Source organism: Lytechinus variegatus, chromosome 19, assembly GCF_018143015.1.
Source record: "Lytechinus variegatus isolate NC3 chromosome 19, Lvar_3.0, whole genome shotgun sequence".
Lineage (NCBI taxonomy): Eukaryota > Metazoa > Echinodermata > Echinoidea > Temnopleuroida > Toxopneustidae > Lytechinus > Lytechinus variegatus.
Window position 1 is genome coordinate 3,556,554 of NC_054758.1, and position 22,139 is coordinate 3,578,692.

A 22,139-nucleotide genomic window follows, 5' to 3' on the forward strand; every position below is an offset into this window, starting at 1 on the left:
ATTTCAGTATATTGAAGTTGGAGATTAAAAATGTATATAAGCCAATGAGAGGATGTGAATGATAGATTAAATAATTCATCTTGACTTTATGAATTGAATCAATATATTTTTTTTTCAATGTTATGTTAAAATTTTACTGAATTTTGCCTTTGGAAAATTTGATTCTACTTTTGTTGTCAATATGGTAATTAATGTTAATTTCCTATAGCAAGATACCAGGTTAGGTAAATAGGCGCTTGCAGGAAGGAATGAATGTTTTGAGCGTGAGAATCGGTAGCCGATAGCTAAGCTACGTAATATTGGACCTCTATCACCATACCCTATGTGCTATTGTTATGGGTACTAGGGAATGTGGACTTGTATTTTTAATCTTTTATTCTGTTTTTTTTTCTCCACCCCCCCCCCCCCTCATTACACCTTCCTTCTTGTTCTCTTCTTTCTTTCCTTCTATCCATCCCCCATGTCCCATCTCATATTCTTCCATTCCTTTTTGCTATTTCCTTATTTTTCTATTCCCTGTCTCGTTATGTCTGTTTTTCCTTCTCTCTTTCGTCCTTCTGTCCATCCCCCTGCCATTCCTTCTCATATTCGTCCGATCACAGATGAGGCATCCAATTCAAATGAAGCCAGCAGATTGTGAAGGTAGGCACAATGGTAAGTGGTGGTGGGGCTAGATTGGATAGGAGCAGTGTTCACACGATGCTGAATCCGACGTTTCTCAAACGTTCCCAAACCTAGTACACCACCCCCACCATCCTTCCTATCTTGGGCCAAAAGTCCATTTCTACTTACCTTTACTAAACAAATGTCAATTCTAATGCCAGTTCAAATTTGTATAGCTCACTTGTGGATAAAATTTATGCATATTGCTATATAAGCTATATACGTTTCTGAAAACTTCATAAACATATAACACCACCCAACCATCTTGGGTTGGGCCAAAAAATCTATTTAATTTGCTTTACTTATACATAAATAAATTAACTTATTTACTTATCAGTGCCAAATCTAATCACAGTTGGAATAAGTAAGGCTAATTGATGGATGATATGTTAGATACCAAACATAAGTTTCTACCATTTACTCAGTTCTCATCCCAAAATGTAAATTTGGTACCAAGGCTGATAATGAATTGCATCTAAAATGTACATTTAATGAATATGCTATGTGCTGAAAATTGTAACCCCCCCCCCCTCCCCTAATCCGCATCATCACCATTTTGAAAGCAGTTTTGTGAGGGCAGATAAAGTGTTAGATAGAAGAAATGGAGATGAAATAAATCTCTCCTCGAATTATTTAATCAAGACTATTTTATCCTGGTTAAGCGGTAATATATCTAAGGTTTCTTCAAATAATGGCTTTAAAAGATATTGAAGGAGTTTCGAGAACAACAAGATTGTAAGAAGAAGATTTGATAACCAGAACATCTAAGTTCAGGATTAGATCATACTAGGTAGAATAATAAGTAATTTCTCGCGAACAATAGGTAATATTAGAATAATAAGTCTCCTCTCATTAACAATTGGTAATATCAGAATAATAAGTTACTTCTAGTGAACAATCAGTAATATTAGAAGAATAAATCAATTCTCATGAACAATGAGTTATGTTATATAAATGTAGTATAAATTCAATAAGCTTAAAGTAATTGAAGTGAATTCTATTTCTCGTGAACAATGGGTAATTTTAGAATAATAAGTCACTTCTAATGAAATCGGTGATATTAGAATAATAAGTCACTTCTCATGAAATCAGTAATATTAGAATAATAAGTCACTTCTCATGAACAATGAGTAATGTTATATAAATATAGTATAAATTTAATAAGCTTAAAGTAATTGAAGTGAATTCTAACATCAACCCCAGCCCCACTTTTCAAAAATATATTTTTAACACTGCTGTATTTTGTTCAATCTAGTTGTATATGGTTACTAATTATTTAAATATCTATGTTGTGTTACATGATTAACATGAGTATATGGAATGTATTTTTTCAATATGATAATTCTTTAAGGAAGCAAGTATTTACACTTATAGAATTATTCAATGAGTCAACTTTTATGTTATTATTCTTTTGATGAGCACTGTATATACACTCGACAGGATACAACTTTTCATCTCCATATTATTACTATCGTTTAATCATTGTATTAAAAATCACCACCCTTTTGTACTCTCCGCAGTTCAAATTTGGTTGGTTAAAGTGAAAGAGGAAAAAAAAATCGGAAAAAAGTCTTGAAAGACATCTATGCCTTCTGGTGGTGATGAGATCATGAAGATGATTATAGAATGAAAGGAGATTAATTCTACGTCTAGACTAGAGTGTTTGCTGATAGGCATTCTAACTGCAAACAACTCTTCAAATTTATCAGTCAATTTTTTTTTCTAGTAAGAACACCTGAAGCTGTTCATGTTCAAAGTGTCTATTGCGATACATTCATAGGATTTCTCATATCTTTATTTCTATCTTTCATTCTTTATTTGGTTGTCAAGAATTTTGTACAGACCATTCTTACTGATCAATATCAAGTAAGATATCCCATAGCGAAGTTGCATAAATTCCATTTGTGTTCAACTTATTCATGGAAAAAACATTGAAAGAAGTTATCACCAAGCCCATAATAGTTATTTTCTTCATTTTGAAATTGATTGGATGTTATGAAAATTTGTAAACTCTTGTCAAAATTATCTTCTATTCCATTGGCAGTCTTCCTTCAAATCAAAATATGTGGAGAATTGAGAAGTCTCATTAATTCTTTTTAAAAATGTTTTCCGATGGACTTATTCCATTCATTTGGAAAAAATTCTTTTGAATTGTGTAGCATATAATATACCCATACTTGGATATTTTTTCATCAACTATGTTAACAATCATATAAAATAGTATATGTTAATGTGTTATTGTGGTAAATTGGTTTCTAAAAACAATTTGTTAAAAATTGTAACTTTGTAAGAGTAAGTGGTCTTTATATGCTAACATTTTAATGTGGATAATTAATGAAGAATGTATTTGCATTGGTAATTCTCTTCTACATGTAGATGTGAACAAATGCAAGTTTAAATTATCTGACCATTGTTCTATCTACACAAATGGGAAATGCCAAACACCGCAGGATTGCATTTGAAGAAACTATTAATGAGCAAATATTAAATTATTCACAGTATCCATTTTGGGCATCTTGTAAATCTTATGCAACCTAAAACTCCTAGAGATTTTGGACTGCCTTCTAATTAAAAAAAATCCAGGAATTACAACAATATGATTGCGATTATCATGGAATTCATTTCAATCAAAGGATTTCTTTTTAAAATCTCAAATTATTTAGATTAAAATCTTTTAGCTCAGAAGTCCAAATCCACTAGGTTCATATCTAAAGCTGATAATCGACTGGTTGCTATTAAGACTCGCACTGGATTTTTTTATCCTTCAAATTTAGATTGTACATGTATCAGGCCTCTACAAATTTTTTTTTCGTCACTTGCCCTGTTGGGCAAGTGATGAAAAAATTTGCTTGCCCGATAGAAAAAACTGCTTGCCCAATTTTTTAAATAATACCTGTTCACTTATTAATGAATTATTAGTAACATTGTTTAATATTGTATGATTTTTAAGTATTTTTTTTTCACTATGCTTAGAATCTTGGGTGTGTGTGGTGTGTGTGTGCGCGTGTGTTTGTGTGGGTGTGACTGTGAGTTGAACTTTGATATAAATGAATTCAATATCTAATTTCTACTTCGCCTATTCCAGTACAATAACCTGTACTCGGCCGTGTAATAAAGGCCCACATACCCTAACTTTTCCTTAAGTTCTTTGAAAACGCAGACTTCTACGAAAATTGCATTTCTCTATGGGGGAGTCTAAATTTGGTGAGAATGTATTCATTAATAACTTAAATATACATGACAATGAAGAAATCATCAAACTTTATTGGAAGTTTTGAATAATATACCCGAAATGTAAACTCTGTCTGAAACAGAAAATCACCATCATTGTGGCCTTTACTGAGCGAATTGTACCCCAGAGCTCTGGCAGAGAGACAGAGCTCAGACTGGCTAGCTAGTATGCGCACGTGTGTGAGCCTCCCGCCGGCCTTGTAAAATAGATGGAGCTTTGTTTGATGATTTATTGTCTGATATTTACCTCATCCCCTCAAAAAGGGAAACAAATTAATTTTAAGTTATAATTAACAAATACGGCAAGTTATTTTGGATGTTAATAGGCCGTTTTGAAAAGCAAAGCCGAATGACATGACAACTCACCAATGCGAAGTTACTAGACTCTGTGATTTATTTCCTGTGTAGTTCTAATTATTTTATCACAGAATTGTGATATCGGAAGGTGGAAAATGTGCATTAGAAATTGCACATGGTGGTAGTCATAATGGACCCCTATACTACATTCAACTGTTTCCCGGCCATTGCGTTGATTTTTTTCATACCTGGTACCACACCGTACCATGTATGGAAATACGTGGTACAGAAAAAATAACGCAATTTCGGAATTTGAAACGGCGCTACTCCTATTTTTTAAGGCTTATTCATGATTTTGAGTGTGGATTTTGGATGATTTGTGGAAAAACGAGGTACGGTACAGAATAAAAAGACGCAACAACCACTTGCCCGATCGGGCAATTGACTTTGAGAGGTGCTTGCCCGCACGTCATTTTCACTTGCCCCGGGCAATCGGGCAAGCGGGTTTGTCGCGCCCTGCATGTATTCTGATTTAGATTGAGCATTTTTTAAACATTTTTATTTGGTATAACCATGTCATACATATACAGAGCTGTCAGTAACACATTATTTCATAATCAAGCATAGCATCATTATAGAATGATGAATAAGTTACTTTTTAAAAAAAACTATTTAAACAACAACAAAAGAGAAAAGAAAAATAACAAAGCATTTCTACAAAGCAAAACAGGTGTCTTTCTCTAAATTACGCAGAATCTAATAGATTCCATTTGTTAATAAATCTATACATATATGCCTTTGACATCCTGAGATGGGGAGACCATTCAAAGCTGTATGTAAAGTTGCACCTGTATGACTGGAACATGTTCTTAGGTGCCAAGACAGTGACATAGCGTATATCATGTAGTTTAAGGAAGGGTCACCAGTCGTGGGTAAACTTAAAGGCCCGTATTCTGAAGTCGGGTTTAATTTCAACTCTGGTTTTAAGTTGTGGTTTAACTATGGAAAGCCAGTTGTTACATAAATCTATAACAGAAGAGGTTCAATGTATTAGCTCACTTGACTCTCAAGACAGTATAAACTGCCTGGAATTAAGAAGTATGACGGTTGTCTTTACCATTAAAGAATTAGCAAAGAGCACAGTAAACATGTGAAGCATTCAATGTAAACAAAATTTTGAAACATTTGGCTTCCCAGAACTTTAGCACAGATTTAGACCATGGTTTATGTTTAACCCGACTTCAGAATATGGGACAAAGTGTTGGATAACTTAAAGGGGAAGTTCACCCTGACAAAAAGTTTATTGTAAAAATAGCAGAAAAAATAATAAAAAATATTGCCGAAGGTTTGAGAAAAAATCATCAAATAATTAAAAAGTTATTAGAATTTCAATTAGTTGATTTGTGACGTCATATGCGAGCAGCATTCCTACATAGCGAATGGTAAAATATCAATGAAATGTCATTTTCTCAGAAAATTGAAAATGGTTTTCACTTTAACTTTTGTATATCAATAGACAAATCGTTTCATACCCGATCATGAAAAGAAAACAAAATTAAGTCATCAGGAACCATACAAAATTTGAAATTCATACATTTTATATTACATAACACATGGGGCAGCTGCTCGTTTATGACGTCACAAATCCAAAATTTTGAACTCTAATAACTTTCTTACTCTTTAACGGATTTTCCTCAAACCTTCACCAATTTTTTTTACTATTTTTTCTGCTATTTTCACAACAAAGTTTTCTTCAGGGTGAACTTCCCCTTTAAGAACAGCTTTATGAAGTGCCCCCCCCCCTGGGCCCCGTAGCACAAAGTATAGCGATTGATCATATGCTTCAATCGCAAGATTGATTGTAGGCCTACATTGTAATCAATGCAATCGATTATAAAATATTCTACAGATTGATTGTACATTGTAGTCAATGCAATTGATTGAAAAGATATGTAACGACGATTGCTAAGCTTTGTATTGCGGGGCACAGGACTGTGCTGGGAAAAGGGGGAAGGGGGTAGATACCGTCTGGTTGTAGAGTCTTTAAGCTGTGCCTCTGAAAGCTTGTGATTGTTTTAGAACCCCTGAATGAGGGAGGGGATCGTTCACATTTCCAGGTTTGAATTCTCTTGCAGTTGAAGAAAGGAAACTGTTTGTCGGTATGCTGTCCAAGAAATGCGACGAGAGCGACGTCAGGATAATGTTCTCGGCGTTCGGTTCAATCGAAGAGTGTCACATATTAAGAGATCAGATGGGAGGACACAAAGGTTTGTAGGACAGGATTCTTATCAACATTTTTTTGTTCAATCAATGAATGTCGCATATAGGAGGACACAAATGTGTGGTGGACAGGATTCTAGTCAATGTGTTTATACCTCGGTCACATTTGCACTATGGCGGCCGTACGGCAAGTTGAAAGCAACCGTTTCATTCATTTTCATTCAAACCACCTATATTTAGCTAGTACAAAAAAGGTTAAAACGGTTGTTTTCGGCTGGACATACGGCCGCCGTAGAGCAAATGTGACCGGGGTATTAGCGATCTTTTTGACTCGGTGTGCGTCCATGTGACTTTTTAAGCTAGAATCATAAATATTGATCATAATTGGAAGCTCAATCACTAAAGATGTCATTGTTGGCTATTCAGTCATTTTTAACAAATCCAATTTTCTCTTCAATCAACCCAACTCACTGCTTGGTTTGATTTATTTGTTTCTTTTTGAGTGAAGACTCTTATTTGCATTGTTTTTAAAGTATTCTGAATGGGAAATTAATGCTGTTCTGTGAGGATACATCTTTCAAGCATTTCAGGTTTAAAAAACATTCAAGAAAGTTTGATTTTTTTATGGATTGAATTTTAGTGAGCTCATTTTTTGACTGATTTTTCTCTTCTTGATCCTTTGTATTTTTGTAGGATGTGCCTTTGTAACATTTGCCACAAGACAGATGGCCCTTAATGCAATAAGATCTATGCACCAATCTAGAATAATGGATGTAAGTATACCTCTCATCTCTTTGCCCCCCCCCCCTACCTCTATCGCTTTCCTCCTTTCCTAAAGCCTTCACTCCCTTCCTTCTATTTCCCTTTTCCTATTTATTTCCCATTAAAATTCAAATTGATCTATTTCACTTCCATCAAACAAAAACAAATTGTATACCAAATATAAACAAATATTTGTATCAGTTGCAAAAATTAATAATACATATTTGAAAAAAACAGACAATTTGGGCAGCACATTGTAGATTTTAAAGGACAAGTCCACCCCAACAAAAACTTGATTTGAATAAAAAGAGAAAAATCAGACAAGCACAATGCTGAAAATTTCATCAAAATCGGATGTAAAATAAGAAAGTTATGGCATTTTAAAGTTTCGCTTATTTTCAACAAAATAGTTATATGAACGAGCCAGTTACATCCAAATGAGAGAGTTGATGACATCACTCACTTACTATTTCTTTTGTATTTTATTATATGAAATATGAAATATTGTTATTTTCTCGTCATTGTCATGTGAAATGAAGTTTCATTCCTCCCTGAACATGTGGAATTCCATTATTTTAACATTTTGTGCTTCAGGCGAGGAGGTCCTAATCGTCAAATTCGTAAAAATTGAAATATTGTATAATTCAAACAATAAAAACAAAAGAAATAGTGAGTGAGTGACATCATCAACTGTCTCATTTGGATGTAACTGGCTCGTTCATATAACTATTTTGTTGAAAATATGCGAAACTTTAAAATGCCATAACTTTCTTATTTTACATTCGATTTTGATGAAATTTTCAGCATTGTGCTTGTCTGATTTTTCTCTATTGATTCAAATCAACATTTTTCTGAGGTGGACTTGACCTTTAAGTATGTATACTATTTTCACCTTTCTCCATCCACTTTTCCTCCTGTCCATCTCCCCCTTTTCCCTCCTCCCCCTTTTCCAATTTTCCTCCCCCTTCCCGCTTCCCGTGTCCCCTTTCATATTCCCTCACCCGCTTCCCATTTTCCTTTTCCCTTCCCCACTTCCCCTATTCATTCCATTTCCCTTTAACCTTTCATATTTTCCCTAAAGGTCTGCCTTCTTCCATTTCTTCCTCGAAAAGGAATATGCTAGGCTGAAATTTAAATAAATAGCATAAATAAATAGATGAAAATTATCAATCTTTCACAAACATAATGCAATCCTCACTTTAAAGATTATCCATTGAATTGTCTGAAGGTCTTCGAATAACCTTGAAACGTCTTGGCAGCTGGAATCCAATAATAAACTTCCAATAATGCATTGTGATCAATCTCACGTTAGCTGAAAATGTTACTTCTTTTATCTTTTATCTAACTTAAACTCAATAGATGCTTCAGACATCGTCATTGATTATAACACATCGACCGACCATGAGTTGCATCTTTTTTGTCCTACCGACTTTTGGCATTTAACTTTCAAGAGTCTTTGAGTACTGTGGATGAAAACCAAGACGAATCAGGAGAAAAGATATAATAATGAACGCATTTTCATTTGCAGCTAATTTGAGTGCCTCGTTAAATGTCATCTCAACCTTCACCAATTTTATGATCTTTTTTAAAATTAAGTCTCGTGTCTGTTGGACTGACCTTTAGATTATTGTACAAATAAAGAAAAAAAAATAAGATAAAATTCTGAAGGATATCTGGAACATCTAAGAGGATAACTTAATTTGAAAATGTTTCCAGATATGAGAAGAATAAAGAATGCATTTGTACAAGAAGGGAGAGAGTTTTGCCAGTTAATAAACTCTCAACTATTTTTTTTATTCGGACAGAAAAATATGTAATATAAAGATAAATGCCAATTGTGGTAACAATTTCAATATAAGTTTGAACATAATCCAATAAAATGACCACCAAAGTGTCTATCTGTATGATTAATATGTGCCAAATGATTCGGGTCGAGCATCGGGCTGACATTCAAAGCAATAATAATACACTGTCCCACGTGTGCTTATCTGTGTTGGTGATCTTCAGTGTGAACATTTTTCAGCATACATGTAGATTTCACAAAGTTCAATTTATGTAACTGTACCAGATCTAGATCCTCGATGATATAGTGACAATTCAGCCTGGTTTTAGACTTTCTCGGGAAATTAATTTTTTTTTTATTTATAGAGTATTTTTAAAGCGCCAAATCCACATTGATTATGTGCTCAAGGCGCTGAAATCAGTGTTACTGCAACTACTTTCATTGATCTTTAAGCAATCCCAGCCCTTTTTTGTATGTGATACTCCTTTATTTCTTAATATAATTTTGCTGCTCTCTCTGAAAATGCTGCCATTTTCTTAATTTTGAGCCAAATTACGACTTGTATGTCCAATGCAAATCTTGGTTGCTCTAAATTAGTAATATACTCGTCCACTTTTTACCTGGGAATGAAAAATGTTTCATTGTACAGAAGAAAGAAACTAATTAAAATGTTTTTGTTTAAGATGTAAAAATGTTATCTCCTTTGGGGTTGACACAAAATTTGCTCCAGTGACAATTGATCCGGGCTTCATTTCGTCTAAGATGTTGAAGTTAGTTATTTGATTCGTGTGTGGACATTGTAGTGGAGAAATTGTCACCGGAGCAAAATTTATTTCGAGTGAATATTAATCAGGAAAGAACATGAGCTCAACGTTATTCTTATTGATGAAAATTTTATGTAATCATTATGCTTTTTTTTTCTAAAAAATATGTAACAATATTCTTGAATCTATCTTTCTTTTAACAGGGTTGTACGTCAAAGTTGGTAGTTAAGTTCGCAGACACACAGAAAGAGAAGGAACAGAAGAAGCTACAACAAATGGCACAACAAATGTGCTACAACAATCTATTACAAATGGCGTGTTTAGGTGGTGGTATGAATAATCAACAACAGCAGCAACAAGGTTCAGGGCTCAACAATCCATACTTATTTGTAAGTGTTGACCCTCGAAAAAAATGAGAAATGGAGAAAATTTACAGAAAGAGTAGAGTTCGGCTCTGTATTTTTCCCATTTCTCCTTTGTTTTTTATATTTATATAAATTTTACTTTATATCTCAGATTGCCAGGGAGACTTGGGTAATATATATTGTGTTTTTAATAATGACAGGTCATTAAGGGGTGAAAAGGAAAATTTACAGAAAGAGTAGAGTTCGGCTCTGTATTTTTCCCATTTCTCCTTTGTTTTTTTATATATTTTTTTATTTAACTTTATATCTCAGATTGCCAGGGAGACTTGGATAATATATATTGTGTTTTTTAATAATGACGGGTCATTTAGGGGTGAAAAGGATTGTTGAATAGTAACAGTTTGTCAAATCTAACTAGTGATATTTATAAATAGTCCATGTTAAGCTTATGAGGCCTCGATTTGTGAGTAAAAATTGTCTTTTTAAGGGTAAAAATGACACATTTGCAAAAGTAACAGCTAAAATTCTAAGATTAACTAGATTAAAAAAGAAATCAAATTGTGTAAGATCTTTGAGTAATATTGATAATAAAAATCACGATTTTAAAATGTATGTACTTAGCTCATTCAAAATTAGCATTGCCCGATCATGCATCCTGACTGCTTCTTTTGAGGGGAAGCCCCTTAAAAATTTTCTCCATTGAGGGAAACCCCCAAATCTAATATCAAGGGGAATTCCCAAGCGTTGACCAATGAGGATCAAGCTTTCAAGCATATCATCCTCATCGGCCAATACAAATGATTTTACTGTAACTGTAGGACTGTGCATGAATGATTCCTGTGTGTGCATGCAAGGCAAAATACAGAATCAAAATGTCACATGTTCACCAGAGTATTTTGGTTTTATTCCTATCCCCCTTTTTGTCTTTTGTTGTGTCCCTCCCCCCCATGTGATCAAAGCAGAATGCATTCTTGCAGTTAGCGCAACAAGCAGCAGCAGCTGGTGGTGGAGGCGGAACAGGGGGTAACATGGGAAACGTGTCAAACCTTGCCAATCTACAACTACCAGGTAAGATAGTATGATATAATACCTTGCCAATCTACAACTACCTGGTAAGATAGTATAAAATAATACCTAACCAATCTACAACTACCAGGTAAGGTAGTATAAAATAATACCTTGCCAATCTACAACTACCAGGTAAGGTAGTATAAAATAATACCTTGCCAATTTACAACTACCAGGTAAGATAGTATGAAAATAATACCTTGCCAATCTACAACTACCTGGTAAGGTAGTATAAAATAATACCTTGCCAATTTACAACTACCAGGTAAGATAGTATAAAATAATACCTTGCCAATCTACAACTACCTGGTAAGATAGTATAAAATAATACCTTGCCAATCTACAACTACCTGGTAAGATAGTATAAAATAATACCTTGCCAATCTACAACTAGCTGGTAAGATAGTATAAAATAATACCTTGCCAATCTACAACTACCTGGTAAGATAGTATAAAATAATACCTTGCCAATCTACAACTACCTGGTAAGATAGTATAAAATAATACCTTGCTAATCTACAACTCTTCATAGCGGCTTCTCCACACAGTCTACGCAATCTGCCAGATCTGAAGTTAACAGTCGGCGATATATCCATAAGCCCTTCAGTTACTGTTAAAAATCTTGGTGTAATTTTTGATAGAGAAATGTCAATGGTGGACCGTGTTTCTCAAATATGCACTACTGTAACTTTTCATTTAAGGAATATTTCTCGAATTAGAAGATATATTACTCAATTGGCCTGTAACAATCCTATTCGTTCTCTAGTTCTGTCCCGTTTAGATTACTGCAATGGTCTTCTCTCTAACATTCCCGTTACTCAAGTAGATCGCATTCAAAGGCTTCAAAATTGGGCAGCTCGAATAATTTATCAAGTAACAAGATTTCACTTCTCTAAACCACTCCTTGAATCGTTACACTGGCTTCCCATACGACATCGTATAGTTTTTAAGTTACTTTTGTTAGTTTTTAAGTCTCTCAATAAGCAGGCACCTTTATATCTGCGTGATTGTTTGACCCTATACACCCCTCGCAGGAATGTACGAGCCTCCAGTGACCCATTCCGTCTCACATATAAAATCACTAAGAAACTGGCTGGAGATAGGACTTTTACCATAACCGCTTCAAAATATTGGAATCGCTTACCTTTTACTCTTAGACAATCACCATCTGTTGCTTCATTTAAAAAGGGACTTAAAACCTTTCTCTTTTCCAATCCAGATTTTTAGGATTGTACGTTTTCATTTGTATTTATGTAGTTGTAACAATCTCTTTTTCTTCTTGTAAGCGCTTTGGGCCATTCTGGGAAAAGCGCAGTATATAAATAATAATAATAATACCTGGTAAGATAGTATAAAATAATACCCTTCATTGAGGGCAGTAGTAGGAATTATATGCACAGTGTACCTTTGGGACAGTTCTTACATGCCAAAGGGGTAGTGGAGGATGTTGTGGCAAATCGTACTGATCGCAGAAGAAGTATGAATGGTTCAACAATTCTCGGGATAAGTTACGAAAGGTAAATTGTGGGAACAAAAAAAGAGAGGAAAAAGTAGCATGTGATTGGTGTAAAAAGAAATATTTATAATCTTTGAACAGATATAAATATTGTAGATACTAGTGTTGCTGACTTTCCATAGTCATAAATCATTATCAAACCCATCACAATCTCGGCATATCAGGGCCCCGTCTTACGAAGATTTATGATTGATTCGATCAACCTTGGCTATATTGAAATCCATCAATGTCATATTTTTGTTCTACAGGAAATTTGCACAATGTCTGTTGTAAACAAAGAGAAGCACATCGAATTTTCAAGAAAAATGATTAATGTATGAATGTACATCATATCAAGAAAACGTTTTGAACAAACATGGAGTTTAGATGGTGGCGTTGTTGGCTTTCCATAGCTGTGGTCGATTGGATCAAATGCAACTCTTTGTAAGACAGGGCCCTGGGCCCTGAGATCTTTCGTGAAGTTTTAAATTAAGTTGCTACAAGTTCATTTAATTGGCCAAGAACAAATATTGTGTGTAAAGCAATTAGTTTTAAAGCAGGGCCCTTCACTTTTATCTGATTTAGTACATGGATGATTACTTTCACAAAGTATTCTGTTTCTTGAGCATTTTCTTAGCTTTCTGGTCATTGCACTATGGTCACCAAATCATCAGATGTTGGTTGAAAATCATTGATAAACACCCTGACACTCTGTGACCTTTGATGACCTTATCATTTGCACCTCATTGACCTTTGATGCATTTGACCCTTGAAATCCTTAATCATTTGCACTTTCCACTTACCCTGTTACCACTACTAACTCTTTAAGTTAAATCACTGAAAAATACTACATTTCTACCAATCTAGGTTCAATCTTTGCCTCTTGACACCTTTTGACCTTTGACATGTTTTAGCCATGATCTTTGACAACATTGACCTTTAACTCCGACCTCCCCAATGATCGTTAACTATTGACATTTGGAAAGATGCTTGCTTGTCCAATATCTATTGCCCTTTGATATCATAAACAATTTACCATTGAAATTTTAAACCTTTGATAACCTTTGTCATTGACCTTTGACATTTGTAACCCTTAACACTTTGCACTTTTGAATCCCTTTGACCTTTGACCTCTCATCATTGGTATCCCTATCCTTCCACCCTTTGCACCTCTCTCGTGACCAACCACCATCTCTTCTGTTTTTAATATTCATGCCAGGTCATGAATATTCATCTTCCCCTGTAGGTCAAACGGCGGCATTGACGATGCCCCAACTAGCGGCGTTAGCGTCGGCGGTCAACCAGCAGCAGAACAGTACGGGTGGCCAGAGCCAGAATGCGTTAGCACAGAGCCAAGCGTTACTAGCAGCGGCACAAGGGAACAGCATTATGGGGGTCACACCCGGATCAACAGGTTGGTATAAACGGGGTCAAGGATTATTGGTAGTCACATTAGCAGGTGGTATATATGTACCTTCTTCAAACCCATGTCTTCCTAATAGGCACCCAAAGGAAAAATGGCGGCCTTGGGCAGGAAGCCTGTCCAGTGAGGTTGCACAACTCAATGGTGTCCTTTGTGGTAGACAATTTGTATGCAACCATCCCTTGGGATATAGTCTTGGAGATATATGTCACTGTATTTGACAAGAGAAATCAAGACAGTGTACCTTTGAGGCAGGTAGTATCTAGTTTTGGGTGATTTTCCATCACTTTATTTTTTTTTTGTTTGGAAGGGAGTTCCAAAAAGTAGTTAACAGTGGTGACATATTATGTAGGTTCATCATCTAAGCATTGATTTGGTTTGTTTTTTCATCTTTGTTGACTGTTTCTGTTACTTTATCTTTCATCAATTCTCAGAATTCTTGCATGTGTATATATAAACATGTTATTCTTGCATGTTTTACAACCATTCATACTCCATATATTTATTCCTGCATGTATACATGTAATGTATCAATATGTTATCCATTCGTACATCCATCCAATCATTTTTGCATTCATCTACCCACCCACCCATCCATCCAACCAACCAACCATTCATTCACCCATCCATCCATCCACCCATCCATTCACCAGTTCCTACAGTACATCTTCATTCTGCAACAAACCATTTCTTGTTCTATCATATTACACATTTCATAACACAATGTGTTCATTCTCTAATTCGAGATACCATCATATCTCAATAGCAAGCCCTCCCATTCGACCTATCCTCTAGTCCCAATAATGTATCTCACCGTTCTTTTCAGTCTTAAATATATCAACACACCTCAAGCATTTCTCTATACGTGACACTCTCTCACTTTGGTCCATATCAATTCCTGCAATGGAAAACCCATGTGTTCATATAACACCCACGGTACATTTGCTCATGCTCATTAAAAATAATATTATGTCTGTCGTCAGCTGCAAATTAACTGTTTCAATAGCTTGCCTTGTCCCTTACTTGTATGTGCAGATATTTCTGTCTCTTGCTTTACCTCTCTCTTATTTCTTTTGCCATTCATGGCTTTTCAATCATTGTACCCCCCCATTTCTTTATTATCAAATAGTCCATTTAATCCCACTACTTTGCCTTATTTAGTTTAATGTCAGTCAGGTAATAGTACCACTACATTCAATTTGTCTATTAAATCTTTGCATGCTGAATTAATTTGGGAGGAATTATCATGACACAATTGTTTCCATGTTCTTTTCTTCAAGATTTCCCTATTGCACCATCAATATTTATTATTGTTATATAGATGTTATCCAAGAACTATTGCCTTTAATAAGCTTACCAAATTTGAAGGTGGGGAGAAAACTTATTATGATTGTTGAATTTAATTGTATGAATGTGAGCAACATCAGTGCACAAAGGGTTAAAAGAACTCTGTTTATAAAAGAATTGTTTTGAAGCCAAGAGGGAGAAGACAAATTACGATGACCCCAAGTTGGATTCAACAACATTGGATAAGAACAGGACTGGTTAGACCAAGTGGGATATGCTAAGATTAACAAGACCAAGGGCCTGTTGCAGAAAGTGTTGCTTTTAAAAGCAATCCAACAAATCAATCGCAAGTCCCAAATGCGCGCTGTTTGTTGATTGGTTGAAAATCAAGTTGCGCATGATTTTTTTTTAGAGTTGCGATTGATTGCAACTCTTTCTGCAACGGGCCCCAGGTGAGGATAAGACACATCTTGATTACCCATGTTAGATTAGATCAAAATGGATTAGCCGAGTGGGATTTTACAAAGTTGGATGAGACCAGGTTGGATTCGACCGAGATGGATCGTAGACCGAAATGTATTGGGACAAGTCAGTTAATACAAAGTCAAATCAAACCAAGTTGCCATATAATATTTTTAAAAAATCAGACCAAGTTGGATTAGACCAAATGTGTTGTGAGTGCACTTCATTATCGTTAGTAATCTTAAGTTAGTGCTAAATCTGGGGTAATAATAACATCATGTTAAGAGCAGGGCCCGCTGGTAGAACAGTTTTCAGAACTGAAGTGGCTTCTCTGGGTAAAATATTACATTATTATTATCATCCTGTTTATCAAAACATATTTTCAAATTCTGCTGTCTTTTCATACCAAAGCAAGCATTGCACCGTCTCGCCTGCAGTTATTCTTAACCCACTGACTACCAAGTGCTAGAATTCTCATAGGCTCTGTACAGGAGCTACATGGTTCCAGTAAGGAATGGGTTAACCGGTTGACTACTGATTTTTAAGACACCCATAGGCTTTGTAAAGGAACTATCCGGTTCCAGTAGGCGATGGTTTCCCTATGCATTCTTCGCTATGAAGGACATGCCACTTCCATCCCTCTTGACATTTCAGCGCATGACATCGTACCCCATTCACACCTAGAATTTAATCATTCACGCATGAAATAATGCACCAATTATTGAACATGACAGCCTCATCCAAGTAATGATAGGCATTTATTTTGTGCTATCTACCACTTAAAAATGTTCTATTCCCAGAATGTACAAATCATTGACATGACATAATATAAGATATGTTACACGGGAAGGGATCAAAGGAAGCACAGATGCTTGTACATTTATGAATTGGCCCCACTTTTTAAAATAACTTGGAAACATCAGTAATCATTAGATATTTAACCTTCCATGGATAAGATATAGATAAATACAGTTCTGGCGAGCGTTTCATGAAAGGACTTGTCGGACGTTTTATCCGACAAGTCCCATTTTATCCGACAGTTGCTATAGTAACAGTGCCTCTCAGCCAATCAGAATCAAGGAAAGATGTCAGATCTGACAACTTGTCGGACAAAAATGTTGATGAAACGGTCCCCAGTAGTAATTCTTACGGATAGTTGTTACCGTGCTGGCTATTATGGTAGTTTGAGGCAGATTAACGTTAATGTGTGAAAGGGCATTAATAGATTCTTACTCTCTCCTAACACCGTCCTTTCCCCATCCATTCTATTCATAAAAGAAACTATGTTGCTGTAGGAGATAATATGCGCATACACACATTGTCTTTGATGTTTGTCCACTTTTTCATTACACTCCATTGTTTCATCATAACGAGCTCATTTGTCACTACATCATGGCCTCTCATCATTGTATCATTACTAATCGCCATGGTAACAATTGACTTAACACCCTTGGGATATTTTTTGATGATTTTTCTTAAGGGTCATTATTTTTTTCAAGCCCATTTTCCCCTCTGTGTATTGATGTGTGTCGGTACATATATTGTAATGACCATTATGTTCTTGTACAATGTTATACATGCTACTGTTACTAGTTTTCACTGATGAATGCAATCATTTAATGAAATGACTATATACAATGGCATTCATGTGCTCCGTATTGTGTTACATTATCAAATGATAAGTAAGATAAGCGAAGAGGAGGAGGGAGGCGCATACATTCGTAATTCCGATGCTTCGTTATTTCAAAGGTTAGGTTATTTTGAAGGTTTGTATTTCCGAAGGTTCGTAATTCCGAAGGTTTGTTAATCCAAAAACGAAATAAGGTTCGTAATTTCGAAGGTTCGTTATTTTGAAGGTTCATTAGTCCGAAAATGAAATGATTAACGAACCTTATTTCGTTTTCGGACTAACGAACCTTCGGAGCAACGAACCTTATTTCGTTTTTGGATTAACGAACCTTCGGAACATCGAACCTTTCGTTTTGGATTAACAAACCCTTTTATGTTTTCGGATTAACGAACATCGAGGTATAGGCAATTTACGTGTTTCGGAATTACGAACCTTCGGAATAAAGAACCTTCGGTATTACGAACCTTCGGAATTATGAAGTGTAACCAGAGGGAGGGGGGTAGTCAGCCAGCCCAGACTCAAATTTAACACTTTAACCAATCATACCTTGATCAGAGGGAAGGCTAGATTCCAAACTGTCTATGTCAGCCAGCCACAGTATATAGTGAATCTAGTCTCGCTACTTCAGACCCTGCATTATTCATTATGTGAACTGCAAAATCAAAAGGGTCTATGCCTGCAGACTAGTGACTTGTTGAAGGGGGGGGCTAAATGTGGAAGTGTTCATATGCAATATTTAACTTTCCTTGTGAATATATATATGTATAGTGTAAGCAATATCGTGCTCTACCATGTTATGACCAAAAACGTTGATTGCACACTTATAAAGGCGTCGTGTACATGTGCCTAAATGTATATTAACCAAATTCGAGTATTTGCCATTTTCTCTGTGCATTCAATATTGCATCGCCATAGTCTCAGCTCCAGACCCCCCACTATTTGCAAGGAAATATGTGTTCAAGATTCACCCACACCCACAAATACGCGCATTCCCTATTTCATGCATAACATGTGCAGATTTTGTCATACTCAAGTATTAATGGTTGTCTCTCCGAGATCCCAATGTAAAGATGTCCTTTTTATTTCTGTACTGACATGTGTATAGCTTGCATGTTTGTATGTGATGTAGAATCGTTAGCTATCCCATGTGCAAAGATATTGAAACAATATGTCCGTATTTTTCATGTGTACATGTTATTTTGTTTTTGTCAAGAATGAATTTGTTCTACCAAACCTAGAGTGTAATTGTATCCCTTCCTATCCTTTGCACTATTTACTTTTCCTTTGATTTAATATTAAAAAATGAAAATCTGGTGCAAATCCAATATCTCATAACAATTTCTGAACTGGGCATACACATCGAATATGGGCAAAATATACAGATCTCATCCTATGTTTTCAAATGTTATTATTATAATTGCCATTCTGAAAGGAACCACAAGAAGGTTGAATTTATGGTTGAAGATTATAAAGAATAAAAATAATAATCAGGGCTCTGTAACACAAAGCATAGCGATTACTCGTACACTTGATTTTTACGATTGATTGTACATTGTAGTCAATGCAATCAATCGTAGAAAAATGTTCTACGATCATTGCTAAGCTTTGTGTTACAGGCCCCAGGTCATCAGATACACATCACTCTTAGAATAAGAAGTGAACATTGGAGATATCTTCCCTGATAGCACGTTTAATCACCACGTCCAACCCTTGTACCTTGTCTTACGATGTCACAATCGCTTTGTTGATTGTTACCGTTGTCGTTTGTGTGTGTTGTCTAGTTATCTCTCTCGTCTTTTTAACAGGCGGAACGGCCTCGACCGCGTCGTCGACCATCACCCCGACCGCCAATACCAATTCTCTCGTGGCAGGGTTAACTGGCCTTCACAGCGGCCTACAACAGAATCTGCAGACCAACACAGGTGTCTTGTCTTTTCTCTTTAACCTTTCTTGTCTCTTCGTCTCGTTCTTTTGTTTGTCGTGTTTGTTTTTTGTTATGCAGTAGTGTGTATGTTTGTATGTTGTCATACTACAGAATCTACTAATTCAGATTCATTTATTTGACATCTGTTTGTCTTTTCTCTTTAACATTTTTGTCTCTTTGTCTCATCGTTTTACTGTTTGTTGCATTTTTTGTGTGTTTCTTTTCTGCAGTGTGTGTATGTTTCTTCCCTTTTTACACAGGCTAAAATTTCCTTAACCCCGTACTATAGGTGGGGCTAAATTGCCATTTAGCCCCACCTATAGTACGGGGTTAAGCTTAGCCCACTTTCTTTTTACACAGCATTTTTGCAAAGTGGGCTAACCCCACCTTTAGTACGGGATTATTTGGCCCTGCAAAAAAGCAGGGTTATCCCAGCAATTGCGGTGCTAAGAGCGATAGTACGGGGTTAAGATCGCTAGTGTAAAACGAAAGTTGGCTAAGCTTAACCCCGTACTATAGGTGGGGCTAAATAGCAATTTAGCCCCACCTATAGTACGGGGTTAAGGAAATTTTAGCGTGTGTAAAAAGTGTACGAGTGAAGTACTTGTACTACGAATGATCGACAAAAACCACTAGTCCGGGGTTAGCGAGTTTCGTGTGTAAAAAGCAAGCATTCCTTATCCAGGGTTAGCAATAACAATTTGGCATGTGTGAAAAAGGAAAAAAAATAGTACGGGGTTAAGGACAGTACGGGGTTAGCGATAGTCCGGGGTTAAGAAAATCCTGTGTAAAAAGGGTATTTGTATACTGTCATACTACAAAATATTCAAATTCATTCTTTTGACTTCTCTTTGAAAATACACAAAAATACATAAATAAAATTCTTATACAACAGAACAGATATTGACAAGAATATAGTATAAGTAGTCATGAAGATATGGTAAAAAGCAATGATCTCCGCTGTATGGCAGATATGGGGGAAAGACAGAAAGCCCTTGCCCTATCAGGTTCTATTTCCCTGATTACCATACATGTAGCAAAGGGAAAGGACTTACACAATTTACAAAGAAAAATAGACATAATGCTAAGAAAAGGCAAAAAAGGAATAATAAAACTCATAATCAGTGGGGAGGGGGGGGGGGGGGGGAGTGGCAGGCAAATTAACATGGGTATCTTCTCTTTGGTTTTCTCTTTGTATCCTCTCTTGTTTGTCTCTTTGTGTCATTATTTCATATGGGTTGTATGTTTTTTTTTTGTGTATTCATAAATGGCCTAAATTGTTGGCTACAAACGAATCCGCAAACAAACACTTTTTTTTTTTTGTTTTTTGGAGGGGGAGGGGGGTTTATGTTTGTCTTTTGTACAATGTTCTTACAAGTTGTATATGTCAACTTGTCAAGTATTTGTTGAATATATATTTAAATATATCTGGCTTCTGAGCAGGGTATACGTTCTTCAATTTTCTTCCGTACTTTTTTCTGTCAAGTGCTCTTAGTTTGTACATGTTTGTGTGTGTATGCATAGATGTTCTTGCTCCTCTCTCTCTGTGTTTCTGTTGCAATACGGTCACATTTTTACTCTTGATGTTCATGTATGTTTATGTACTTTTGTTATCTTGCTTCAGTTTTCAACATATTTTTTACATGATACCCTAGAATATCTTTCTTGGGCTTTTACGTTTGTGTCTGTTTGTACTTGTTTGTACTTGTTTCTTTGCCATCCATATGTGTGTTTGTGTGTCTGTTATCAACTTGTCTCTTTGTACTTCTGGCCTATATATGTATGTACTTTTGTTTTATGGATATAATTTTGTCATTTATTTCCCCTTATTTTGTTTTGATAATTCATTGTATTAAGTAGTCTATATTGTTTTTGTTTATATATTGCTTATTCAAACAATTGCCTCTGCTCTAAAAATGCTCTAAGATTATATTTTAAAAAAAGGAAAAATAAAAGGAAAATATATATGCTGCAGCTTTTTATCTGAAAACTAATTCAAAATCTATAAATTTAGAAGTTTTAATGAAATATTTTTATCGCTACAAGGACAAATAAGATATTTTATTTGTAGTACGTAATGTTATTGTTCTTTTAAAAAAGTGATGTATTCATAATGCTAATGCATGTTTTATTTATCCTTTGCAGTAACATTTTTTTGATGTTCACACAATATTGAATCTTGTTCTACACTATGGTGCATGTTGGAATGCCTTCATAGCTAATTTGCATGTCCCTTTGTAATATTATGTTCACTGTGTAGTGCTTATAATAATCGTCAAGTAATGACCCTTCTTCCAATGCAGTAATAGTTGAATTTTGATATGTTATGCTATTTCAATATTTCAGTGTTATTGTCATCACCACCATTGACATTCTCATTCTGTGCTAGGGATACCAAAATTCAAAAATAAGATTATAGTTTAAGTGATATGCTTTCATGATTTTCATAGTTAATAATAATTATACTTGCTTATATAACCCTTAATACTTACTTTGTCAGAAGTCTCTAAGCGCTCTACAGTATATGCAGCATAATTACCCTGGCTTTTGTTAATCTGGGAAGATTATTTCTTAGATCAATGATGATTTCTTCAGTTTCCAATTATAAAAGAAACAATTTGTTATCAGTTTTTATGGCAACTTGTTAGTATTTTATTTGAGCCATGTATTATGATATTCAAATTAATGAAAGAAAAATCAATGTTTCAAAAATGAAGGATCTTTTGAAAAATTATGCATATTAAGTAGAATCCATCCCCACCCCC

General features: G+C 35.3%; 1 protein-coding gene across 12 annotated transcripts in view; it reads left to right on the plus strand.

The window, feature by feature from the left end:
- Positions 1 to 574: 574 nt before the first annotated feature.
- Positions 575 to 22,139, plus strand: part of LOC121406326 (CUGBP Elav-like family member 1) — a 42,649-nt gene continuing 21,084 nt past the window's right edge. For 4 of the 12 annotated variants that reach the window (XM_041597341.1, XM_041597350.1, XM_041597347.1 and 1 more), the window contains exons 1-7: positions 588 to 654; positions 6,309 to 6,458; positions 7,105 to 7,184; positions 9,924 to 10,109; positions 11,045 to 11,153; positions 13,868 to 14,062; positions 19,256 to 19,372. In XM_041597341.1, coding sequence (XP_041453275.1) covers positions 603 to 654; positions 6,309 to 6,458; positions 7,105 to 7,184; positions 9,924 to 10,109; positions 11,045 to 11,153; positions 13,868 to 14,062; positions 19,256 to 19,372 — 889 coding nt within the window. In that variant the 5' untranslated portion in view covers positions 588 to 602. Of the gene's footprint in view, positions 655 to 6,308; positions 6,459 to 7,104; positions 7,185 to 9,923; positions 10,110 to 11,044; positions 11,154 to 13,867; positions 14,063 to 19,255; positions 19,373 to 22,139 lie in introns of all 12 variants that reach the window. The other 8 variants (XM_041597349.1, XM_041597351.1, XM_041597353.1 and 5 more) reach the window with 6 other exon arrangements.